At 42.4% G+C, this 27,714-nt stretch overlaps 1 protein-coding gene across 3 annotated transcripts in view; it reads right to left on the bottom strand.

Annotated features, from left to right (window-relative positions):
• Nucleotides 1–3,645: 3,645 nt before the first annotated feature.
• LOC114295070 (uncharacterized) overlaps nucleotides 3,646–27,714 on the bottom strand; it is a 34,979-nt gene continuing 10,910 nt past the window's right edge. For 2 of the 3 annotated variants that reach the window (XM_082917788.1, XM_082917787.1), the window contains exons 2-5: nucleotides 6,991–7,049; nucleotides 6,496–6,885; nucleotides 6,187–6,405; nucleotides 5,982–6,074 (exon numbers count right to left, since the gene is read on the bottom strand). In XM_082917788.1, coding sequence (XP_082773914.1) covers nucleotides 6,205–6,405; nucleotides 6,496–6,885; nucleotides 6,991–7,002 — 603 coding nt within the window. In that variant the 5' untranslated portion in view covers nucleotides 7,003–7,049 and the 3' untranslated portion in view covers nucleotides 5,982–6,074; nucleotides 6,187–6,204. Of the gene's footprint in view, nucleotides 4,148–4,228; nucleotides 4,265–4,441; nucleotides 4,705–4,859; nucleotides 5,115–5,767; nucleotides 5,876–5,981; nucleotides 6,075–6,186; nucleotides 6,406–6,495; nucleotides 6,886–6,990; nucleotides 7,050–27,714 lie in introns of those variants that run through there. The other variant, XM_082917789.1, reaches the window with a different exon arrangement.

The following is a 27,714-nucleotide window of genomic DNA, read 5'->3' as shown; positions in this document are numbered from 1 at the left end:
GTATATTATTTGGACTGTAATATTTGGACTGTAATATTCTTTTATTCGGAACTGTATTATTTATTCGGACCCTCTGCATGAGGGCACAACTATAATAAGTGTGCGTGTGTGTGTTGTATGTCTTCCAACCCCACGTCTTTCTCCCTTTTATTTACCTGCTTATGATGGTTAGATTAGGGCATGTTTAAATTAGCATACAGTATGACAGCATGTTTGCATCATTCATCTGTATTGCATGCATCGGGCTCGGCACATCATACTAACTGCATTGTACTTTCAATTCCAAATTGAATACATGATAGTTGTAGCATTTCATATGCCATCTTAGAATAGCCGAGCCTACTATAGTTGCATTTTGCATGTATTGCATTAGGCATTTCTGTATACTTAGGATCATGAATGATTTCTAATGTAAATTCTGTTTTGGCTTGGAGTACCCGGTGAGTTTTATGCTTTAGCATCCTTGCATGCGTGTGAGTGACTGCTATGATAGCATGCTTACCATGAGGCTATTTGCTTATGTGATATAACTGCCTGAATGCCTGTGGGTGAAGGTTGGGTTATTTGGATTGGAATAAATCATCAACTATTTGTTTTAAGCCCACTAGATAGTGGCAAAACCATCTTTTCTAAGCCCACCCGAGGGTGGCAAAATCTGCATTTTAAGCCTACTTGCGAGTAGCAAACCACCTTTCAAATAAACAAACATGAGATGTTTTGTTCCAATCCAGGCGACCTGGTCTATACTTGTATGCTGTGTGCATCACATAGTAACCTAGGCTAATAACCGAAATAAGGACACACAAAGTTTTCAAAAATAGATATCATGGTTAGTAGAGGCCGATCTTTGATCGGGCGAGCGGGGGTGCTCACGAAGTGACCTTCCCCAATCGTACCCAAGTTCCCGAGTCGAGGCAACTTTGGTGATGACGGACACGTGGCCTTTGGCACCGAGTCAGGGTTTCCTAAATTTTCCAAAACAAAATATTTAGGTGGCGACTCTGTATCTGGCAAAGCAGTCCATGTTTGGCACTTCTTTCAAAAATCTGTTTTCTCAAAACGATTTGCCGGATTTGGACTATTTGGTTCAGACTTAGAACCGTAACACGAATCGAGTCCGAACTGTAGCGAGGTCCCCCGTGGACTTGTGACACACTGGTATGGGTACAAGTACTGATACCTGTACGATATGGATACGTCGATACGTTAAAATTTGGAAAAAAGTAAGGTATGGATACGGCTTGGTACGTTTGTAAAAAAATATTTATTTTTAGTTTAGAGTAATGCAAAAATTGATTAAATGGTTTAATTTGTTAAGATCCAACATACAATTAACATTTAATGTCAAAAGTAAAGGTATAAACCAAAACTAAATATCATTATATTAAATAACTTACAAATCATAGCTTATTTTAAAATGATGCTAAGTATAAAATTAAAAATTAAAAAGAAATCTACTGAAAGAAATTTAATCTCTATAGTAAAATGAAATATTATTTTTTCTAAGGTATGGTACGGTTTGGGTATATGTTAGGTACGTTTGTGTCTTGGCTGCAGGAATCGTGCAACCAGGTGACGAATCTTCGTAAGAAACGCGATTCCGCGTTTCTTAGAAAGAAACGTGTAAGAATTGCATTTCTATAAAGAGATCAGAGAAACGCGATCCTGTCTAAGATGTGATCATTGGTGGAAATAAAACAACTCAGAAGCTATGAAGCACGAAAGAGAAAGAGAGAACAGAAGAGAAAGAGAGAAGACCTTATCGGTTTTCAGTGGTCGTCGCTCGTCGTCTCTCGTCACTGCTCTTCTTCTTCTTTAATCTTCTTCGATCTTGTAGAGAAGACATACAGTTGCTATAATAGGAAACGTGCACCATGCTTGGACGCCGACCAATTCGCCGATCTCATGTAGGCGATGGAAATGAAAGAGAAAGAGTGAGCTCCCTTTGTCTCTGTGTTTGTGTTTAGGGTTGTTGAAGAGACCTTTATATATATAAAAAGCTAGGCAAAGCCCTAATGGGCCTTAATGGAGGGGAAGTATTGGCCCGTTTTGTATTTGGGTTTTGGATGAAACTTTGGGCCATGATGATTCATCATTTAGCTTCATTGGCCCAAAAACATAAAATAAAAGGATAAAATGATGTTTTAGCCATTAATAAAATATCTAATTAAATCATATATAATAAAAAATCTAATAAAATCTATAAAATAAATCATTCAATTTTTATTTATTATTTATTTTAACATATTTTATTTTTCCTTATTTGTTATATATTTTTTTTATTTATAATATATATATCAATTAAAAATTAAAAATAAATTAAAAATATTATCAATAAAAATAATACCTAGGATAAAAATAATAAATACATTTAAAAATAACTATTTAACTCATCTTTATATAATAAATATATTTAAAAAATAATTACTAATATATATATATATATATATTACTGCTCCCTGAGGCGCTCTCTACCTAAAAAACTTCTATCGGCTCACGCTTCCTCGCTCCCACTCCCACTCTCGCTTCCACTCCCGCTTCGTGCAACTAAGGTTTGGGTACGTCAAAAATTAAAAAGAAAAAATTTGAATACGTATTTTGTATATCCAATATGTATGTAGAAATACTATACAAAGTACTATATACTGGTAAGTACCCGGTACGGATACAACATATTTATTGAAGTAGGCATGCTCCATATGTTTTCAAACACACATTTACTAATATATGCACATTGATAAATAAGCAGGACAGGAAACTTACAACCATTGCGACGAGCACCAGGTAAAGTAACCCGAAAAATGTAGGCACTTTCGCTATGACCAATCTCAACACTACCAAAATGGTGTCCGACTCTCCGTTCATTTGCTGTTCCAGTCAAAACCATAGCTGGGTCCATATTGATGTTCCCAAATTTGGTTCTATAGACAACAACTAAAGTTTTAATTCATTCTCAAAGTTATTCACCAAAAGATTTGGGCATAAATAAACATATAGCTATGCTAGTAAAAGATGAAACCTTTGAAGCTTCACTGTTATACCATATCCAGAAAACAAATTTAGTCCAACAGAGAATAGGAAAAATGAAATGAAGGCAATCTTGGCTCAGCTCCACACATATACACATGCAAATGTAGAAACAATCTATGAGCAAGTCAAACTATGTGCTTCAACTCTGTTATTGCCCTCTATGTCCACTCAGTTGTCCCTATCTTCATCATTATATGTTGCAATATTCTGCACTACTATCCATTCTATTGCAAGTGCAGATGCATCATTACTGCTGCCACTATAGTGTGATGAGGGATAAATAAGAGAGGATAATTAAATTCATGGAGGCAAAATTGTCTTTAGGAAAGAATGCTGCCATTTTAACAAACACTACAAGAAAAAAGGGTTTTAATGACGCGCAATGCATGCCGTAAAAACCCTTTTACGACGTGCAACGGCACGTCATATTATGACCAGTCATGGAAAGTTGTTCACTTTCAATGACATGCTCCGCACGCCGTTAAAAACTATTTAACAACCTGTTTTGTACAATCTAATATTACAAACAAGCTTCACAAAATATTAATCAACCATGACAATATTATTTCAACCATAAAAAATAAACTATATATATAAATTATAAACATTAAAAAATTATCAATATATTCATTCCAAACATCCAAAACCTAACTGCAAGTTCAAAAACATCCAAAAGGACTATTCTTAAGTTCTAAATTATCCAAAAAGTTATAAACCATCCAAAACTGTACATATATAAGTTTGTAAACATTACCCAAAACTATTCAAAAATTATAAAAATCTATTCATCAAAGTCCTCAAAAACTATCCATAGATGTTAGTTCTACTCAAAATCAAAGCTAATGAAATGGGTTGGCCAAGCAACAGTGCTTCCAATAGCATCTTCAAGCACAAACATCTCACGATTAGGGCGAAACAATGGCACATTGACTATGACATGGTTAACCCATACTTTCCAACACCCAGGGCCAAGAGGCACGTGATGTACCAATGCTTTAGAATCTGTTGATGCAATTGTGCCTTCCGCAACCACCACCTTTGTTCTATCCCAATTCAACAATTTGCATTTGGCATTGTCCAAGGATCCACCATTTCCAGTTTCATTTGCGTCATGCAACTACCATGAAAGTAATACATAAGATAAGCTAATGAATTGAAGATAAAATTAAAGTTATTATTAATGCCATATAAAATTTACCCAAATATCTTCATCGTCTTCATTGTTTTCGTCACCCTAAAAAAAATGTAATACAATATCAAGTTATATTTGTTTTTCCAAATTTTGTAGACGATGTGGGATGTATATGAAAGTTTGACAAAAGCTCTTGAGTAGAAAAGCAAGCAAGCAAACAAAAGAAGAAGCACGAGAAAAATGAAAATGAGTTAATTAATAATGTCGTACAAAATTTACCCAAATATTTTGTTGTGAGTGCATCCTACATTCATCACCTCCATGCACCCTATGTTCACCTCTACCATTTTCCTCACCCTAAAAAAATCATAATACAATGGAAAGAAGCATTTGTTTACTTAAATTTAGAATCTTAATGTAATCCATATGCAAAATGACAAGCTTGAGTAGAAAAGCAAGCAAGCAAAAGCACAAGCATGACAAATGTGCAAGTTTACCTGAGTTTCTCCATGTGAGTGTCCATTTGGCCCTTTGCTTGGCTCCTGCAAGTATTAATCAATTTTTTATTTTTACAAACTTTGTGAAATATTCTTATATCTAATATGGGAAGTACCAAAGTTAAAAAACAATTAAATTTTATAGGAAGATAAATTTAACCTCATATATTGTGACATTGTTCATTTTTTTTTTCTTTTACCTCATTTTGCCTTTTTCTTTTTAACATTTCAGCTTTCATCTCCCGGAGTTCTTGTTCTAATAGCAACAATTTTTCATTTAGTTGTTTCATATTTTGATTTTGGTATGCTGCATCAACTTTCGATGGCAATGCTCCAAATCCAAGCGCTCTTACACTACCACGCCGTTCTGGACCAAATGCTTGAACAATTGCATCATCTTTAATAGACATTGACCCTTCTTCTGTAGAAGGCTTGTGAAGCTCTTGAACCTTATTCTGCAATATATAACATGTATGATAAGGAACCCAAGTCTGCTAACTACAAAAACAAGTGCAAAACTCACCTATGAATTATTTCATAAAGTGAAAGGAAACACCACCCGCATTCCTTTTATTGAGAATAATTACGGCATGTTGCTGATGGTAATGTTTAGTTCAAGTCTCAAGAAAACAACACTGATATTTCTTCTCTAATCAAATCCAAAAACCCAAAATCCATAGTTTGTACTTATATCCAAAGAAGAAAAAGAGGAAAATGACGTACCAACTCTACTAACTACAAAAATAGGTACAAAACTCACCTCTGAGTTACTTCACCACAATAAGGCAAGCAATTATCAAATAAATTGAAAAATGAAGTAATATCACAAGCACAACTTCATAGGTTTTGTTTAAGACAAACTAGACCTCTACATATATTAAAAAAAAAAAAAAAAAAAAGCAAAACAAACTAGCAATTTGTTTAACATCCATACCAAAACAAAACAGCACAGCAACAGCAACCCAAACAAAACAGCACAGCAGACAGCAATCTTTCAATTGTAAAGCAATTGTAAAGTAGCAGCCAGCAATCTTTCAATTGAATTACAATCTTTCAATTGAATTGAATGAAATCACAAGCTTTAATAACATATTAAGCTAATTCATACCACTGCTTCCTGAAGCACTTCATTGATAGGTTTCCCCTTCTGCCTTGTATGTCCTTTGATCCAAACATCCACTCTAGATATGGAATCTGGGTCTTGGCTTTGATTTTTCTGGAAAAGAAATAAAAAATAAAAAAAATCAAAACATAGTACAAAATTAGAAGCAACAAAATCAAAATGCTTTTGGAATAAATTTCGTCTATATTGCCAAACTTACCATGTCTTCCTCTAGTCGTGCATAGCCTTTTCTACTCATCGTGTGTAACACCTTCTGCTTTGCTCTCATCTCTTTGAATTTTTCACTCTTTTCCTGAGTGTAAACATTTGAAATGCCCACATTTTTTAAGAATTTGTAAACTTTATCTTAATTATTATGAAAAGAAATGAGCTTCTACATAAAACTGTTATGAAAAAACACTTACAATGAAGCTTTTTGAAAGTCAATTTTTCACAAATGCCTTCCATTCATCCATTCCAATCTTATTAGGTTTGGTGAGGGCAATATTACGTGCTAAATGACCTTTACCTGTTGCAGCAAGAGTTCTTACTTTTCTTGATAGTTCAGACTTGTAATTGCGCCACAATTTTGCGAACTTTTGCATCACATGTGTCTTGTGGATATCATGTACTTTGTATTTAAGCTGCATTTTCATATAACCAAACATTTAGTATTACAAGAGGGGGAAAAATAATGAATTGTTGTATAAAAATTAACTGCATAAACATACTACCTTCACACAAGCCCATAACTTATCCTTAATCTCATCTGGAACTTCAAACCAATAATCTATATTAATTGGCACCATCTTCCGAGCTAAGACCCCTTCTAAGGTTGATAAGTGCACTGATTCTTGTCCTATTGGTTGGTTCCTTTCATTGAAGTCGATCTCATCACACTTTTGTTTGCCTTTGTCATGCATCTTTAACTTTGATGCCCCCCTAATTTTCTTCTTTAGTTGTTGACTAGAATCAGCTACTCCATTTGCATTTGGTGATTCAGTTTGTCGAGTATTGGAACCTAAATCTGAAATTCTAATGGGTCCATCACTTCTATTGTCCATTGTGGCAGCAACTATAGCTTCTTGCTCTTTCCTATGACTTTTTGCTGCCTTTTTAGAACTCTTTATGACACATGAAAAAAATAAAAACAAGGGAGCCAATAATTCGTTAAAAATGTGTACCCAAAATAAATAAATTAGAAAGAAAAACACTTGTTTGAAAGTTACCTCTGCACACATTGTTGGTTGGCAACTTCAATTACTAAATCCTTAGAAAAGAGTTCCACCTGCAAAAATGAAAGAACAAAGCCAAGTCAAGTAATATTTTTTATATGAGATACAACTATATGAAAGTATTTTGTAAAAGGGGGAAAAAAAACTACTAATTAATTTTATACATACCACAAATATCACATAGTGAAAAAGTGATTCTTAAACAGTAGTGCAACAGCAGTTTAGAAGATGAAATTTCCCATTTTCATTAAGTAAAAACCAATTGAAAAGTAAAAGTGGATAAATTTAATCCATGTAAGGAATTCAACCTTTTTCCGTTTAATAGCCAAGCCTAAAATTCAACTAGAACAGTAATACCCAAAATAATCATTAGACAATCTAATTTCTATTTCTTAAAAAAAAAATAATAAATAAAAAAAATAAGAACCTGATCCTATGAACAAAACCAAACAAAATGATTGAGACTTTAGGTCAAATTACACATTAGTAAAGGCATTTTGAGCATCAAAGTAGTGTTTGGTCCATTAAAGTAAAATGTGAAAATATTCATTCCACTGTTTGATTGATTAAAAATAATTATAAAAATAAAGAGTAGCTAAATTATTATTCACCAAAAATAATCATTCCATCTCATTCCATTGAACCAAATATAAACCTTCAATTTGTGGCTAGACCATTTATCTTCTACGAATTTTTTTTATTTAGGCAATGAGCTAAAGTGGCAGAAAACTTGAGCAGGTTCTACTTAAAAGCTGTCATTCTGCACAAATGAAACCTTCGAGAAAAAAAAAAAGAACAATACAAAACAAAATAAAAAAACAAAAAAAGTGTGAAGATTGAGCTTTATGTTTTATGTTTCTCTGCTTGTTTAGGTCAATCAAGCCTATTCACATGCATATGCTAACAATTGCTACCAGTCCACATGAAATAAATTATTAAAATTATAAACCAAATCAAAATAAAGCCTTGCATACCAGTCTAGACATGTTCATGAAGTGATTAAGAATGTTTTTTTAAAAAAATAAAGAGACAAAATTAGAGATATTACTAGAGGCAATAACAATGTATAAACACAAACAGTGATAATGCCCACAATACACATCAGCAATGCTTATCTCGTAACTTTGTCCTCTCCACCTAGTTTCCACATCAGTTTGCACAAAGTACAAAACAAACATCAAATAATCGTAATAACCCAAAATTTCTGTGGAACCTCAAGCTAAACAGTGAAATGTGATCTTATTTTATTGGACCTTTGAAAAACTGCAGATAAGTCAAGTGATATTTTATTGGACCTTCAAAAACATGCAGATGAGTCAAGTGACGCAATGGTTGAGCAATCTCAGCAAATACTACATGAACTTCAATGCCTAACACCAAATACCATAAAGTTGGTCCTTTTCACAATAAATGCTAGTTTAGTGCACTACAAAACTTCACAACAGCATAAACAAAAATGACATCACCAAGAAATTGCAAAGAAATAGCATGGAAAGAACATGACTAAAAGAAGGACGAGCTTTAGAAAAAACAACTATGAATAAAGATATATGAATAAATACAAGAAGCATATACTTGGACTGCAAATAGTGAAATTGACAGCAATTAGAAATTGGCTACTTGCTTTTTGGCTAACAAAAAAAGCAGCAACAGAGTTTAAAACAAGCTTTGCCCACATTCACAAAAAGAACAAAATCAATGCTTAAAAACCCTGAAGAACATAAAGCCATAATGTAGGCACCCCATTTTTGACCGTCCTCAAGACTTGGACGTCACCGTTTGAACACTCGGTGATCATCCATGTTTGTGTTCGTTTGGAGTTCCCGGAGGTCTCGGCTCGCGTGCCCTGCCTCAGGATCTCCGAACTTGACCGTTTAGTGTCTGGTTTTGCACCAAACACTCATGTTTTGCCTTGGAGGGGCAGGGAATGCCTTGTGAGACATCCCCACACACCACCGGCAGTGGCTAGAGGCCACCGGCTGGTTTTTTGATGCCATCGGCACTTTTGTTTGCCGGTCGGCATATTTTATTGCCGGTCGGCATAGTTTGTTGCCGGTCGGCACTGTTTTTTGTCGAAATGACATTTTTGGGCAGCCGACCACTGTTTATCCACTTTATGGAGATATTTTGTGCCAGCTGTGATAGCTGGCACCAACTCTTCTCCCCTCCATACACGTGTATGGAGGGATCTCCCTCTAGCCAAGCTTGTTGTATAAGCTTTGCAAGAGGGAGTCCTATAAGAGAGGGGCTTTCCTCTTGGATCTAGGTTAGAATTTTGCAACCAAGAACCAGAGCTTTGAGATATAGATACACTCTATCTCTATATCTCCCTCTCTCCCCTCCTTTGTGTGTGTTTCCTTGGCCTAAAGGTGGTTTTTACCTTACTTTTGCACCATTACACACACTATTACACCTTACTCTGAGATTGAGGGACTTGGAGGGTTGATTCTTGAGTTTTTGGACTGGTTTTGATCAAAAGAAGAGGGCTAGACCATTTGTTCTTCAAGGGTTCTTCAAGGGTGAGCATCTTGCTTTTTATTCCCCAAACTTGCAATAGTTTTCTACCTATCTTGCTTGCTGTTTTAGCTCTTGTGTATAACATGAAAGAGGCTTATATTTTCATGCTTTAGAACTTTCATTAAGGTCATTTTGTGGTTTGAGTACAAACTCACCCTTCTAGGCCTTGTTTGGTCCATTTTGGTGCCTCTTTAGTAAGGCTTTGTTCACTTCAGTGTTTTGGTCCTTTGACCACTAAAAACCAGTTGATTTTTAGTGTTAAAAAAGGTGGTTTGAAGTCTTGCATAGGGGAGGGACACCCCTCTCCCTTCTTTGTTTTGTTTCCTTGCTTTTTAGCTTAAAAGGATAGCATGTGTGCTTGATCATTCTTGGCCTCATTTCAGAAGTTTTTTAGGTGTTTTAGGTCATGTGTAACCTCTGTTTTTGGCTGGATTTGTGCCTCCTTGTATTCTTGTAATACTTGCTTTGTATTGCTCCATTTTGCTTAGAAGTGTATCTCATGATTAGGCCATGATTCTTGTGTGTGTTGGCTTAGTTCCATGAAGCTTCTAGTATTGTTTTTCCATGCTTAAAGTCAGTTGGTTATCCATTTGGTCATGCTTGGCATGTTTGTCATAGGTGCTATGTATTTCGGCTTGAAAGCTTTGAGCATTTTGACCTCTAACATGCATGGTTGTGATTACCCTCATGATTTAACATCATCTAGGACCACATTTTAATCCAAGAATCATGTTTGTATATGTGCATGCATGACCTCTTTTATGCCTTGAGGGTGTACCCTCTTATGCCTAGGAATGAGCCTTGGTGCATATGCCTCTTGGGAGTCACCTTAGCTGCCATTTTAGGAGGGTTTGGAGTCCTATCTTGGTCTGCAAAATTCTGTTTTTACTTGTTTTAATCATGCCATGAGAGGTCATGTTGGTGGGGGTAAGTTGTCTCCTTTTTGTGCCTTAATCTTGGGACCATAACTTTGCTTGTTAACATGAGATGTTGCCTATCATTTTGAGCATTTTTTGGTGCTGTTTTGGGGTGGACTAAGGTCTGTCCCTTTATGGTTCAAGGCCCCCATTGCATGCTTGCTTCATGTTTGTTGTATGGTTGTTCCATTAAGCCTCGTAGCATGTGAATCCCATTCCCAAATTGGTCCATATTTGCATCATATTTGCATCTTGTATGCTTGGCATTATACATTTGTCATGTTGGTTGCATAATGCTTGTCGTGCTTTGCATCTTGGTATCATGTTGCGTGTTGAGCCATGTTTGCATAACATGCATTGCATTCACTTGGTTTGGGGTGTCAAACCAAGTGTGGGAATCAAGGAACATTCATACTTCAAGTGATGTAATGTGCCTCGATTCCCGGTCATCGGGGCCTTTGACTCCAACTTGATAAGGCTTCGGATCCCATTTTGTTTGTTGCATGCATCCTTACATCAAATGGCAAATTTGATTCTTTGAGCCACCATGCACCATTGATGGCTCGAGGATCGAAGGTCATGCTTCTTTGAGTTCAAAACATGATAGGAAGCATAACCATGCTCATATGTACCTGAAAACCCCATGCCATGCACTGTCTGTTCCCTGTTTGCTGTCAAATTGTCTTCTGCAGGAAGTTTCTACCGACCGGCAGAATTTTGTGCCGACCGGCAATCTCTGGAGTGCCGATGAATCCAACAAATGCCGGTGGAAATTTTGAAGTGCCGGTGGGAATTCTGTCTGGCCGGTGGTGCTCTGCAGCATGTGAGGAACCTGCTCCAGGACTTTGGTAATTTTCAAAGAGACAAGGCAGTACAAACAGAGGTGGCAGGAGTACGGTACGGGTTTTTCGGGCGAGTCAAGTTCCGAGCATGCATCATCTGCGCATCCCGAGGCAGAGGCTGCGGCCACCCTCTTCTTTCTTTTGCATCTTTTCTTTTAATTAATTAGAATTTTTGTAATAATTTTGTTTGTTTATTATTTTGGGACTGTAATATTCATTTGGACCCTCTGAGTGAGGGTAAATATGTAATAAGTGTGGGTGAGTGTGTTTATGTCTTCCAATCCCCATTTCTTTCTTCCCTTTTATTTACCTGCTTATGATGGTAGATTAGGGCATTTTTTGAAATTAGCATACCTTATGCTATGCATGCGTGCATCCATGCATTTGTATTGCATACATTAGGCTCGGTACATCACGCTAACTGCATTTGTACTTCAAAATTCTAAACCGAATATGTGATAATTGTGCATTTTCACATGCCATGTTTAGGGCTAGCCGAGCCTGCCTAGATTACATTTTGCATGTGATGCATTAGCCATTTTTAACATGAACTAGGACATGCATGTTTGCTAACTAGTTTACTGTTTTGGCACGGAGTACGATGTAAGTATTTATGCTTTAGCATCCCGTATGCGTGTGAGTGTTACCATGACAGTATGCCTGCCATGCGGCTAAGTGCTTATGTGTTAAACTGCTTTGAATGCCTGTGGGTGGAGGTTGGATTGTTTGAGTTGGAAAAACTCGTTGAAATCCGCATTTTAGCCTACTTGCGAGTAGCAAATTCAAAACATTTTCCAAAACAAACGGATATGCAATGCTTACTTCCAAATTAGGCAATCTAGTCTATACTTGTTTGCTGCGCGCATAACATAGTAATTCTAGGCTAATAATTGGTTTAAGAACACGCAACGTTTTCAAAATTGGATATCACAGTTAGTAGAGGCCGGTCTTCGGACCGGGCGAAAGGGGGTGCTCATAGCTGACCTTCCCCGATCGTACCCAAGCTCCCGAGCCGAGACAACTCCGGTGATGACGGACATGTGGCTTTCGGCACCGAGTCAGGGTTTCCTAAATTCTCCCATAAAAAAATATTTAGGTGGCGACTCTGTATCTGGGAAAGCAGTCCATGTTTGGCACTACTTTTTCAAAAATCTATTTCTCAAAACGATTTGCCAGATTTGGACTCTTTGGTTCAGATTAAGAACCGTGACACAAAATCGCGAGTCCGAACTGTAGCGGCGTCCCCCTCGCGGACCTGTTACAGTTTCTGGCGACTCTGCTGGGGAAATTAGAGAGCTTGACTCAAACTTGTGATACCCTGTTTTGATCTCATTTATGTGTTTCTTTGCATTGCATGTGCATTGGTGCGCCTAGGAACACAGTGTTTGCCATCTGCCATTCCTGAACGGTTTGCCGGAGGCTTGTCTTGTCAAGGCATGTCCATAAGGCTGACCGGCTATGGGCTCTGACAGCATGGGAACACAAACCCCGGTTTACCGGGGCACCCTTTTCGACCATTCGACCTAGTGCATATTCGGATCCATAGTGGCCATTCCAAGTTAGGACTGGTTGCTTACCCGATGTTAGGTTGTTTGAAACTGCTGTGTGCATAGTGAAATCCTAGCTCCTGACAAAATAGGACAGGGAAACCCTACCCCAACATAGGGGTGTTTTTGGCTCTCTTTACCTGCTATGTGCTTTTAGAGTGTTGCTCTACAGGAATGTGCATATCAGTTTGCAAGATTGAGTATTAGGCCTGAGGGTATCAGCATCAGTTTATGAGAATCAGTTATCCGCGGATATCAGGGTTCAGTTTTGGGAATAGAGATTTCAGGAAACAGTGATCAGTATCGGGGAACAGTGTGTACGGCTTATTGAACTGTGCATTGTGAATGCCCAACTGCATGTTGTATGTGTTTATTTTAAAGCGGTTATGTCGTCCGATTACTTGTTTATTTACTGCTTTATTTATCTTTTTGCTAGGTAGTTTAGCATCATTGCTTCCAACCCGGTAGACATCCCCCAAGCACTCTGGGTCAGAGGTCGCCGACTCCATCGATCTGAGGATCTGATAGCAGGACAACCGGTGTACCATTCTCTACCCCCGGTTACTAAATGGAAGGCAACTAGGCAGAGGTCATCTGTTCAACAGCCAGTTCAGAGGGCCTTATCTACCCCACCTGAGTTCAGTAGGGATCAGGGTCCTGTTTCACCTGCAGAAAGGGAACGCATACCAGTAATTCAACCAGAGCAGAATAATATGGCTAGCTTAGAGGAGATGGTGCACCAACTTCAGGAAAGCATGAAAATGATGCAGTAGGATGCTGTCCGACAGGCAGAATTCACGAAACAACAAGCCATAGTTATGGGTGAGCAAGCGGAGTTAATTGTGAGATTGCAGCAGCAAACTGGGACGTCAACTTCACAGTAAGTCCCTCCCCCACTAAGGGTTCCGATACCCGAAGAGACTCCAAACGCCCGGAACGTCCAAGAAGATACGGGCATCCCAACGGGGCCAGCTCCACCCCCGATTCTGCCTCAGCAATCCAAGGCACCCACTCCCATCAACCTATCGGAGTCTCCCTTCGAGTCCGAGGTGGACCCCGTGGCATTGAAAATGCACAAGCTTGAAAAGCTGTTCAAGAAGTCTCAGGGTGCGAAGTCCATTCCGGACATTGGAGACGGATACACTGATACGGCCGTGACGCTGCCAGATCGGTTTAAGATGCCACAAATTGATCGTTTTGATGGATCTGAGGATCCCATGGTACACCTGCGACTATTTTCAGACGTCCTAAGGCCAATGGGCCTCACTAGATTGCAAAAGCTGTCTTTATTCGGCCGGACCCTGTCGGGTGTAGCGGCCGCATGGTATGCCAAGTTGGAAGATGACGTCAAGAGAAGTTGGGACGAGATGGCTGAGGCCTTCATCCTGCAGTACTCATATAACACACAAATCGAGATCACGACCCGGGATCTCGAGACAACAAGGCAAGAACCCAAGGAAAGCTTCTCAGAATTTGTAACCAGATGGCGGGATAAGGCTTCGATGATGACCTTGAGGCCCACAGACAAAGACCAGATTCGGATGATTGTGCGCAATCTCCAGCCGAAGTTAATGCAAAAGATGATCGTAGTCCCCTTCCCTACCTTTGCTGATCTGCATGAAATGGGGGTACAGATCGAGGACGCCCTAAGACAAGGGTGGATTGATAATGACCGGGAGCAACCCCGTAGAAATTTCAATCGTAATACTAATGCAGGCCCGAGCGGCGCTACAACTGCTAGGACCTCCGAAGTGAGTATGGTCACCACTAACCCTTCCCCAAGAAATACGGCAGCCACACCATTCTTCGGTGCGTCCGGAAGCAACTCACAAACAGCCAAATACCCTCCCAGAAACACCAGAACCTTCGCTCCACTTTATATGCCCCTGTCCAAAGCTTTGGGGGTTTTGATCAGAAAAGGGCATCTGAAGCCCCTAGAGCCGCGGCCCTTACCTGAAAGACTGCCCGCCACCCACAATCCGGCCAAGTATTGTGCGTTCCACCAGCAGCACGGTCACGACACCGACCTATGCTTTCGTTTACGTCATGAGATTCAAGATCTCATTGATAATGGGGTGATTTTACCCCCTGAGAAACCCAATGTTACTACAAATCCTCTCCCCACACATAACCAAGTTCCACCACCCAAAAGAATCAACCTCATCCACATTGGGGTCGCATCCTACGATCCTAGTATCTATATCACACCCTCCTACTTGCCTAAGCTGAAAGTTTTCCTCCCTGATTGCACCGATTTGTGCATGATGGACGTCTCTATAACCCAACCCAAGCCAGTGGTGGTGACCATCGAGAACAGGAAAGAGGTTGTCAAACCAGAGTCTGTGGAGCCTGAGAATGATGTTGGGAACGCTTACAGTCCGAGTGACTACATTTCACCAGTGGGCCAGAATAGACCAAATGTCAAATTTCCAGTCGAGGGAGAGCTGTGTGTAATCCGAGGGAACAGTCCAAGATAGGAAACGGATGATTTGGCAGCCGTGGAAGAGGATCTTGCCAAGTTCCAATTTTGCGATAACCAAGATCTAGAATATTCAGCCACCAACTGGTACGATAATGAAGAATCAGCGGAGGCCACGGGATGGTTAGACGATCAGCCAGATGTAATAGGGGAGTTCCAGTCAGAACAAAGCCCGGCAGGGGCGGGAATGTCCACAACGGCCGGGAGTGTCGAAGAACAGAATACATCGTCGGAGAGTGCCGGTGTCAAGAGTTTCGCTCGGGAATGGAGCATTTTGAGTACAGGGATCAGTGAGCAATCTACTGCATTGACACAGTCAGAACAAGAGAGATTCGAAGATTCTGAGAGGATCAGGAAAGCAAAAGGCCACGTGGGGGTCGAAACCGCCACGAGTACGGAAATGGAGAATGCTGCGAGCATAGGGATAAAAGGTACTGCAAGTATCAGGACAGTTATGACAGAGCCAGACAGATGCCTGTCAGCCGCGGATGGTATGTGGTGGGAAGACGACGACCTATGTCTTGCCCACACGGACGAGGATTGGGAAGGTAACCAACCAGATGATACCTGGTATATCGGCGAAGTCGATCACATGACTAGGAGTGGACGGTATTTCAAGCCTCCACACCTAGATCAACCAGAGGCGTCTGGAAAAGATAATGAAGCAGAGAAACAAAAGGAGAAGCAACTCGAAGACGAGGCCGTGTTGAGATAATTAAAAAAGATACAAGCAGACATCTCCATCTGGGGACTGCTTATGGCTTCTCGAGTACATAGGCAGGCTGTACTTTCAGCCATGGACAAAGCCAAGCTTTCCATAGACACCACGCCCGAGCAACTGGTGGGCTTAGTCTTTTCGGGAGGAAGTTCCCCGGCATTGAGTTTTTCTGACAAATAACTGCCACCTGAGGGTGCGAACCATAATAAGCCACTCTACATCTCTGTGGAGTGCAGAGATAAATGGATACCCATGGTGCTTGTTGACACGGGATCCGCCATCAACGTTTGTCCGGCAAGAACAGCCTACGCGATCGGTTTGAAAGTCGCGGATTTTGCGCCAACGGCCCAGGTGATTCGGGCGTATGACAACACAAGCCGGGAAGTAATGGGGACAGTTAAGATTCAAACAAAGGTTAGGCCGGGACAGCACGAGATAGATTTCCACGTCTTGGAGGTTCCTGCAACGTTCAACCTGCTTTTGGGGCGGCCGTGGCTGCATCAGGTAAAGGCGGTCTCCTCTACCCTACATCAAGTGGTGAAATACCCCTATGGGAAGGGAGTAGCCATTGTTTTTGGAAACTCATCAATTCATCCACCACCGGAAGTGTCTACGCCTGTTCTAGAAATCGAACACGGTGTGGAGGATGTGTTCATATCGGGTTTTACTTTGGTTGAGGCTCGGGTCGTGCAGAACATCATGGCAGCTAATGAAGGGGTATATGTCAGTGCCCAAGCAGTCTATCTCATGAACAAACTCCAGCACATCCCCGGGATGGGATTGGGCAAGAGCGGCAGGAAAGGTGTCGCAGCATCGGCCGAAGTGCCACATAACCCACATACCTTTGGTTTGGGCTACCTACCCACCAAAGAGGATTGGATAAAGAAAGGAAAGGAAATGGCCGGAAGGACCAGGGCGAAACAGATGGGGAAGTCCTTTGACTTAATGCACCAGCCCATTCGGGGGACCCTAAACGGACGCTTCGTCCGGGAGGGGGAGGACTTTCCATTCCGTGGCTTCCCGGAGCCGTGGCTCAACGCGGAGAAGAAGCGCGTGCCGGGATTTGAGATCTTCTTTGATTTACAGTTACCTGAGGATGACATCACCGAAGGGCAGGCAGATCTATCGGCTGAGGCTGAGCAAAGTAAGGAAGTGCAATATGAGGACGCTGAAAATGAAATGGGGGCAGCGCTGGTGTGTCTGCTTTTAGATCCTCCGATCGAACAGAAGTGCTTGGGGGATAGCTCCTCGGTATGTGTGATTGGGAATGAAGCGGCTGCGGGCCTACCATCAGCTATTTTGGATGCGTCCATCGCATCTTCTCTCATCTGGCAATATGAAGAAGGCTTTTTATCTAGCAGCACCGGGTCAGGTAGTGAGCCGGAATCTGATTCTACCGAATCTTGTGCATCGGAATCAGATTCTAGCTCAACTGAGTCTGAGTCCAGTATTCCTGGGGGTGATAACCCGGATGCCACAGTCCTGTCTAGGTCGTCTTTTTCATTTTCTTTTGAGTCTGTTGTAACAGAGGAATCCGACAGCTCGGAAGCATTTAATGAGAACGACGTGGATGTGGTTTCGGAGTATTTTTCTGTGCCTTTGATTTATTACTTAAATCAGGATTTTCAAAATTTTGATGAAAACGACGAGGAAGAAATTCCTCCGGTTTTGCAACGGTTAATTGATCAAGAGCAGGAAAGATTTGTTAAACCTTTAATGGATGAAATCACTACTGTGAATGTTAGTACTGAGAAGGACCCGCGGCTGGTCCAGATCGGGTCCACGTTGTCTTCTGAGGAACGCGAGCGCTTAGTCGCTTTGTTAAAAGATTTCAAAGATGTTTTCGCGTGGTCCTACGAAGACATGCCTGGAATCAATCCTGAGATTGTACAGCACCGGATCCCTCTTGATCCCGAGGCCCGACCTGTCAAACAGAAGCTCAGAAGGATCCGCCCTGATTGGGCCCTTAAGATTAAGGAAGAGGTCACCAAGCAAATTGATGCAGGCTTCCTGCTGGTGTCTGAGTACCCGACTTGGTTGGCCAACATTGTTCCGGTGCCGAAGAAGGACGGCAGAATTCGGGTCTGTGTAGACTTCAGAGATTTGAACAGGGCCAGTCCGAAGGACGACTTTCCCTTGCCGCACATTGATGAATTGGTAGATTTCACGGCAGGACACGCCTTGCTTTCGTTTATGGATGGCTTCTCAGGCTATAATCAGATAGTAATGGCACCCGAAGACCGGGAGAAGACTGCATTCACTACCCCGTGGGGTACATATTGTTACAGAGTGATGCCATTTGGGCTGAAAAATGCTGGAGCTACTTATCAACGGGCAGCAACTACAATATTGCATGATATGATCCATAAAGAGGTCGAGGTGTATGTGGACGACATGATTGTCAAGTCCAAAGAAAGAGAGGGCCATTACACCGCCTTACAAAAATTCTTTCAGAGGATCAGAGAGTTTCGGCTGCGGTTGAATCCCCAGAAGTGTACTTTTGGTGTTACAGCAGGGAAGATGCTAGGGTTTCTGATTACGCAAAGGGGCATCGAGGTCGACCCTTCCAAAATCAAGGCCATGTTAGAAATGCCACCACCGAGGACTGAAAAGGAGGTGTGAGGCTTTCTAGGTAACGTGCAATTCATAAGACGGTTTATCTCTAAATTAACCTTGACTTGTGAACCACTTTTTGGTCTCCTGAAGAAAGGAAAGAAATTCCAATGGGACGGCCGATGTCAAGCAGCTTTTGAGCAGATCAAAGAGTATCTACAGAACCCACCTGTGTTGTCACCGCCAGAACCGGGGAGACCGTTGATATTGTATCTTTCGGTAACTGAGACCACCATGGGCTGCATGCTCGCGCAAGAGTCATAGGACAGAGTGGAAAGGGCCATCTACTATGTGAGCAAAAAGATGCTGGATTACGAGACCCGCTACACTCCGCTCGAGAAGGCTTGTTTGGCCTTGGTATGGGCTACCAGGAAGCTGCGGCACTACCTGTTAGCTCACTCTGTAATGTTGGTTTCACGTTTGGATCCCATCAAATATCTTTTCGAGAAACCAGCACTTACGGGTAGGCTAGCTCATTGGTTGCTATTACTTTCCGAATTTGACTTGAAGTATGTAACACGCAAGTCGGTGAAAGGGAGAGCGGTAGCGGAGTTCCTTGCCGACCACCCGATTGAGGGGGATGAAGCGGTTGAGTACCTATTCCCAGATGAAGCCATTCTACACATCGAAGATGAAACTTGGACGATGTACTTTGACGGAGCGTCAAACCAGTATGGGTATGGGATAGGGGTGTTGCTGATAGCACCTGCCGATTCCCGTATCCCTTTAGCATTCAAGCTCCAGTTCAGAGTCTCGAACAATGAAGCAGAGTATGAGGCATGTATTGCTGGTCTGGAAGCAGCCCTAGAACTAGGGGTAAGACGATTGGACGTCATTGGGGACTCGAATCTTGTTGTGTTTCAAGCAAAAGGAGACTGGAAGGTCAAGGAGGAAAGGATGATAATTTACCACCAAACCTTGGATTTGTTAATTCCTCGGTTCGAGAAGCTAAAATTCACCCACCTCGTAAGAGAGAACAACAGGTTCGCAGATTCACTAGCAACTCTATCTTCCATGATAGACATCCCGTCTGGAGTCCGGATGCGTCCAGTCATCATTGATCAGAAGTTTGCGCCAGCATACGAGTCAATTTCCGCCATAGATAAGGCCCAAGACGACAACCCCTAGTATTACGATATTTGGAACTTCTTGGAAAAGGAGACGTATCCACTAGGGGCAAGCGCCAAGGATAAGAGGACCATTAGAAGAATGGTTGTTCAGTTCATCATCTGCGGGGGTAAGCTGTACAAAAGGGGTCATCTGGGAATGCATAAGCTCTGTGTAGAAGCTGAAGAGTCGAAGCGCCTAATGGAGGCCATCCATGGAGGGGAGTGCGGTGCACACATGAATGGAGTAATGCTGGCCAGAAAGATCCTCAGATAGGGCTACTACTGGTCAACCATGGAGGAAGATTGTATCGGCTTTGTTCGGCGATGCCACAAATGCCAGATCCATGCAAACCGTATGAACATCCCACCGTCCAAGCTATACAACATGACGTCCCCGTGGCCATTTTCCGTTTGGGGAATTGACGTGATCGGAGCTGTTACCCCGAAGGGGTCGAACGGACATGAGTATATCCTGGTAGCGATAGATTATTTCACAAAGTGGGTCGAGGCCCAATCATACGCGATGTTGAAGGCGTCGCACGTCGCCAAGTTCATCAGAAACAACATCATTTGTCACTACGGGGTGCCAAACGAGATCATTTCGGATAATGGATCCCACTTTAAGAAAGAAGTGGTCGACTTGTTGGAAAAGTATAACATGGCTTTTCATAAGTCATCTACGTACCGGCCGCAAACCAACGGAGCAGTTGAGGCCGCCAACAAGAACATCAAGCATATACTGCGGAAAATGGTGGAGACCTATCGAGATTGGCCAGATAAGTTGCCGTTTGCTCTGTGGGGCTACAGGACTTCAATTAGAACTTCTACCGGGGCAACTCCGTATTCGTTAGTTTACGGAATGGAGGCTGTTCTACCTATTGAAATTGAAGTTCCGTCTTTACGGGTATTGGCTGAGTGTCAGATAGCTGAGGCAGATTGGCAGCAGAGCAGGTTCAAGGAACTCATGCTCTTTGACGAGAGAAGGCTGAAAGCACTGTATCACATTCAAAGTTATCAGCGCAGGATTGCTCGGGCTTTTAACAAGAAGGTTAAGTCCAGAAATCTAAAGGAAGGGGATTTGGTACTCAAAGACAACCGAGCTCCCATCCACGACCCGAGGGGCAAGTTCAGACCCAATTGGACTGGTCCCTACATCATCAAAGCTATCTGGTCAGGCAGAGCTGTGGTTCTGATGGACTTAGATAGCTTAGAATTCTCTCAACCGATCAACATGGACAAGTTGAAGATATACTATCCTTGAGAGGCTCGCTAGGCCGAAAACCCGAAAGGGCGACCTAGGCAAAAGTCAGAGCACAAAAAAATTAGAAAATATAAAAACTGAGCTCGCAAGGCTGAAAACCCGCAAAGGGCGGCCTTGGCAAAAGGTAGAGCGCAAAAGGAGAGTGAAAATACTCGAGTGAACCCGAGCCAGAACTATGGGAGGCTTGATTCCCATGTTTGGGATACGTAGGCAGCTTCATCCTGAAGTTCAGCTATAACACTTCCCCGATCAACTTTGTCCATTTGATCATCTCAGTCATCTTTGTTCATCAGCATTCGTTGGAATCTCCGGTGTAGTGCCACTCAGACTAGGGGCAACTTTCCGTTGCTATGCAGTGCTGCGGCGCTCTTCAGACTAGGGGCAATTTTTCAGTTGCAGGGATCTGGGGTTGTGCATCTCAAGTGACAGATCTCAAGCGTGTCCAGTTCTGATCCATATCAAAAACATTTTTGAGAAGTTTTAATAAAAGCTGACTTTGTTCAAATAAATCTTTTTACAACATTGACCATTTTTGGACCAAAGCGGAAAATTTTCAGTGCCACAACTTTCAATTTCTTTGATTTCAAAACAGAGTTCTCCTGCTCTTGCATACAATTGAAGTTGTTTTTTATTACATTCATAAAGAAAACTTGAAAGTACTAATAAAGCAATAAATCTAGGGCATAGTCGAATCAGGTGTTCCTGCGCCCCCTCCCAGAGCTGGTCGAAGCCTCTGATGCCAAGTTGGGCCCGATCTGTGCTTCTTCATTGAGCCAATCTATGCACTCGTCAGACAAAGTGCAGCTGAAAGTAGGAGCGGGGGCCAGGAGTTCTCTCATCCTCCATGCGGTGGCCTGCCAAGCAAGCTGTGCGCCCCGGGCTGGGAATGCAGCAGGATACTCTATCCCCTCTGGCGGGTAGGTCTGATCATGGCCAAATTGACGTCGAATCCGAAATGGGAAGTAGAATACACAGTGAGTAAGACCGATCAATTGAATCCCAGTCTGCCGGGGCATGTTGTAACTCATTGTCGGAAGGTCCAGCCAAGGGCACCGCCAAGCAATACGGTCTGCGGACAAACGGCACATCCAAGCGAACCACCATCCCTCATCCAAGGCATTGACTAGACGGTGCCGGAAGAAGTAGCCGCGAGCTGAATATGCTGGGCAGGAGTCCACAACTTGTAGCTTATCCATCAGCCATACCTGGAGAGGGATTGAAAAATGAGAGAGTAAAGAATAGAGAGATGTACGAGGAGAGAAGAGTGAGAATGGGGTTTTTGTGAGAAAAGACCGAACTTGAGGGCCGAGTGATGTGAGCAATACATGAATGCGAGATTGGGTGGGAAACATTACCTGTAGTAGTAGTGGACTTCCTGCTAATCTGGTCGTCTCATGGCGATAAAAGGCGTCTAAGCCCATTAACGTCTCGGCCAGAGCCATGGCAATACAGCTCTTGCCCTCTCTCAAGCCTTGGGCAACCTCAATCAGCCGGACACTAGCCCCTCCAGAGCCCGAGACAAATAGAAAATGGGATAGCATGCACAAACAGAGGGCGTGCCGCCGGAAGCCTTGCCAGTGATGGTTGCTGCGATCACCAGCATCAGAAAATCGATTGGCCAAACTCGGAATGTCCAGCATCCCGTCACAAATCAGGGACCAAGCGTCACGCATGTTGAATCCGCACATGCGCCCTAAAGATTGGGCATGACCAAAATTAAGTTGGGGCAGGAGCTCCTCGTCGCGCTCGGACTCCATTAAGGCTCGGAAGTCTTCAAAGGTAGGACATATCTCTTGCCCGGCGAAGCCAAAGACATGTGTCACCGGATTCCAAAACCTTGCCGCGGCATGAAAAAACGGGAAGTGCAAGGGGGTGCGACCCAGAGTGAATAGTGCATTTATGCCAAAACCCCGGAAATTCACTTTTTCCGAGCCATCCAAGCTAGCAATCCAAGCTGTGAGGTTTTGAGCAAGAAACTCTTCCATTGGAGCAAATCAGTGTGAAAATGAGAAAAACTACGAAGTTGGGATCTTTTGTAGGAGATAAGGTTGAGTGGGGGACAGGTGTCAACATTCTGCTAATCCCCTCATTCAGTGCCGGCCGGCCAAACTGTTTGCCGACCGGCCATAATAGTTTACCGACGAGGAAATTTTATGGCCGGTAGCCATTCTTTGTAGCCGATGGTCTCTCCCCCATGCCGGTGGACTTCCTTCTAGTTTTCTGAGCTGTTTATGCTAAGAATTGGGGAACTTAACCACCTCCAACCCCCCCCCGACGATCGATTCTTGCGGAGTCACGCCTGTCTGCTTGTCGAGTTTTTGAACACTTGCTTATCGAGTTGTATTTCGCTCTCTTTGAGCTCTTGATTTGTTTATCGAGTTGTATTCACACTTGTTTGGTTGCATTATGTCTTTGTTTTGCTTATCGAGTTGTAAGTCGGTTCACTACCTGATTATTACGATGCAAATTTCCAAAATGAGTTCAATTTCGTTCACATTGTGGTGTGATACCTTGCGATGCGATGCATAAGAAGTTTACAAATGCGACGTCTTTCGAATAAAAGGATTTGTTTCATTCCCATCACGTGTTTTGCAAAGTGTGTAAATTTTGAGAAAGAAAATAAAACTTGCCTGAGGCAGTGCAATGTGCTTAAACTACTAGTAAAAAGGAAAATAAAACGTAGAATGGCAGGGTAGCCAAGTGTCGGAATAGATACCAGCAAAACTCCCCTTGGGGTTAACGCACCTTCCGCACCTCCGTTCGGGTCAGCCACGTCGCTGGACGCCCTCACAATACGAGAAAGCACACCTTTGAAACGTGAACCTTTGAGTTGACCTCAGGCCACAACTTCTGCGAGCAATGCTCAATGAGTGCGAAGAATGTCCCGCCCCATATCCTTTTCATGGTTTGTGAACTCCACAAATTGTTTCAATTATGCTACGTAATGGTACATCCTTTCTTTACTTGCGTAGACCGCATGTTAATTACATTACCTGCGTAGACCGCATGTTCGTAATCCTTTCTTTACTTGCGTAGACCGCATGTTAATTACATTACCTGCGTAGACCGCATGTTTGTAATCATTTCTTTACTTGCGTAGACCGCATGTTAATTACATTACCTGCGTAGACCGCATGTTTGTAATCCTTTCTTTACCTGCGTAGACCGCATCATTGTTCAATTTCATTACTTGCGTAGACCGCATGTTTTGCTTGCGTAGACCGCATCATTGTTCAATTTCATTACCTGCGTAGACCGCATGTTTTGATTGCGTAGACCGCATCTTCTTTAATTTCAATACCTGCGTAGACCGCATGTTTTGATTGCGTAGACCGCATCATTGTTCAATTTCATTACTTGCGTAGACCGCATGTTTTGATTGCGTAGACCGCATCATTGTTCAATTTCATTACTTGCGTAGACCGCATGTTTTGCTTGCGTAGACCGCATCATTGTTCAATTTCATTACCTGCGTAGACCGCATGTTTTGATTGCGTAGACCGCATCTCTATCAATTTCATTACTTGCGTAGACCGCATGTTTTGATTGCGTAGACCGCATCTTCTTTAATTTCAATACCTGCGTAGGCCGCATGTTTTACCTGCGTAGACCGCATGTTTTGATTGCGTAGACCGCATCATTGTTCAATTTCATCACTTGCGTAGACCGCATGTTTTGCTTGCGTAGACCGCATCATTGTTCAAATGCATTACCTGCGTAGACCGCATGTTTTGATTGCGTAGACCGCATCTTTGTTGTTTTCATTACCTGCGTAGACCGCATGCTTATGATCGATTTCGTTGCCTGCGTAGACCGCATGCCCCACTTACATGTTTGTATCTTCACAGCATTGTTATGCTCCCCGCTTGCTTTACACTGTCACGCATTTCGAGTATACTACTCTACATGTTGCTAACGATATTGTACCTGTTAAGTTTGTCTTCTTTTCAGGCACGATATTGTATGTACGGTTCATTTGAGGCTAGTGTAACCAGACAAGCCGCACAGGTATTGTATCTCCCGAGTGGGACGTATTGAGAATCGCATAATTCTCTTACATCCTTTCTGCATTGTAGTGTAGTTTGGTGTATGCTATGCTTAAAACCGTCGCATGTATGCTTCGTTACAGCTTTCTTTGCATGATCATAAGTTATGCTCGGCTCTACGCATTGTCTTGCATTTCGCCCCTGCCTTCGGGCGCATATCTTGTTTGTCTTGCATGTTTGTCTGAGTCTTCGGCCTTGTCAAAAATGGGTCGTCTCTAGGCTTTGACATTCACTCCCGTCATTGTTATGACTTTCGAGTTCTGTCAAAGAGGGGCAACTGTAGGCACCCCATTTTTGACCGTCCTCAGGACTTGGACGTCACCGTTTGAACACTCGGTGATCATCCATGTTTGTGTTCGTTTGGTGTTCCCGGAGGTCTCGGCTCGCATGCCCTGCCTCAGGATCTCCGAACTTGACCGTTTAGTGTCTGGTTTTGCACCAAACACTCATGTTTTGCCTTGGAGGGGCAGGGAATGCCTTGTGAGACATCCCCACACACCACCGGCAGTGGCTAGAGGCCACCGGCTGGTTTTTTGATGCCATCGGCACTTTTGTTTGCCGGTGAGCATATTTTATTGCCGGTCGGCATAGTTTGTTGCCGGTCGGCACTGTTTTTTGTCGAAATGACATTTTTGGGCAGCCGACCACTGTTCATCCACTTTATGGAGATATTTTGTGCCAGTTGTGATAGCTGGCACCAACTCTTCTCCCCTCCATACACGTGTATGGAGGGATCTCCCTCTAGCCAAGCTTGTTGTATAAGCTTTGCAAGAGGGAGTCCTATAAGAGAGGGGCTTTCCTCTTGGATCTAGGTTAGACTTTTGCAACCAAGAACCAGAGCTTTGAGATATAGATACACTCTATCTCTATATCTCCCTCTTTCCCCTCCTTTGTGTGTGTTTCCTTGGCCTAAAGGTGGTTTTTACCTTACTTTTGCACCATTACACACACTATTACACCTTACTCCGAGATTGAGGGACTTGGAGGGTTGATTCTTGAGTTTTTGGACTGGTTTTGATCAAAAGAAGAGGGCTAGACCATTTGTTCTTCAAGGGTTCTTCAAGGGTGAGCATCTTGCTTTTTATTCCCCAAACTTGCAATAGTTTTCTACCTATCTTGCTTGCTGTTTTAGCTCTTGTGTATAACATGAAAGAGGCTTATATTTTCATGCTTTAGAACTTTCATTAAGGTCATTTTGTGGTTTGAGTACAAACTCACCCTTCTAGGCCTTGTTTGGTCCATTTTGGTGCCTCTTTAGTAAGGCTTTGTTCACTTCAGTGTTTTGGTCCTTTGACCACTAAAAACCAATTGATTTTCAGTGTTAAAAAAGGTGGTTTGAAGTCTTGCATAGGGGAGGGACACCCCTCTCCCTTCTTTGTTTTGTTTCCTTGCTTTTTAGCTTAAAAGGATAGCATGTGTGCTTGATCATTCTTGGCCTCATTTCAGAAGTTTTTTAGGTGTTTTAGGTCATGTGTAACCTCTGTTTTTGGCTGGATTTGTGCCTCCTTGTATGCTTGTAATACTTGCTTTGTATTGCTCCATTTTGCTTAGAAGTGTATCTCATGATTAGGCCATGATTCTTGTGTGTGTTGGCTTAGTTCCATGAAGCTTCTAGTATTGTTTTTCCATGCTTAAAGTCAGTTGGTTATCCATTTGGTCATGCTTGGCATGTTTGTCATAGGTGCTATGTATTTCGGCTTGAAAGCTTTGAGCATTTTGACCTCTAACATGCATGGTTGTGATTACCCTCATGATTTAACATCATCTAGGACCACATTTTAATCCAAGAATCATGTTTGTATATGTGCATGCATGACCTCTTTTATGCCTTGAGGGTGTACCCTCTTATGCCTAGGAATGAGCCTTGGTGCATATGCCTCTTGGGAGTCACCTTAGCTGCCATTTTAGGAGGGTTTGGAGTCCTATCTTGGTCTGCAAAATTCTGTTTTTACTTGTTTTAATCATGCCATGAGAGGTCATGTTGGTGGGGGTAAGTTGTCTCCTTTTTGTGCCTTAATCTTGGGACCATAACTTTGCTTGTTAACATGAGATGTTGCCTATCATTTTGAGCATTTTTTGGTGCTGTTTTGGGGTGGACTAAGGTCTGTCCCTTTATGGTTCAAGGCCCCCATTGCATGCTTGCTTCATGTTTGTTGTATGGTTGTTCCATTAAGCCTCGTAGCATGTGAATCCCATTCCCAAATTGGTCCATATTTGCATCATATTTGCATCTTGTATGCTTGGCATTATACATTTGTCATGTTGGTTGCATAATGCTTGTCGTGCTTTGCATCTTGGTATCATGTTGCGTGTTGAGCCATGTTTGCATAACATGCATTGCATTCACTTGGTTTGGGGTGTCAAACCAAGTGTGGGAATCAAGGAACATTCATACTTCAAGTGATGTAATGTGCCTCGATTCCCGGTCATCGGGGCCTTTGACTCCAACTTGATAAGGCTTCGGATCCCATTTTGTTTGTTGCATGCATCCTTACATCAAATGGCAAATTTGATTCTTTGAGCCACCATGCACCATTGATGGCTCGAGGATCGAAGGTCATGCTTCTTTGAGTTCAAAACATGATAGGAAGCATAACCATGCTCATATGTACCTGAAAACCCCATGCCATGCACTGTCTGTTCCCTGTTTGCTGTCAAATTGTCTTCTG

Source organism: Camellia sinensis, chromosome 3 (genome assembly GCF_055761805.1).
Source record: "Camellia sinensis isolate YWXY chromosome 3, ASM5576180v1, whole genome shotgun sequence".
Taxonomy (NCBI): Eukaryota; Viridiplantae; Streptophyta; class Magnoliopsida; order Ericales; family Theaceae; genus Camellia; species Camellia sinensis.
This window is presented reverse-complemented; position numbering and strand designations above follow the sequence as displayed.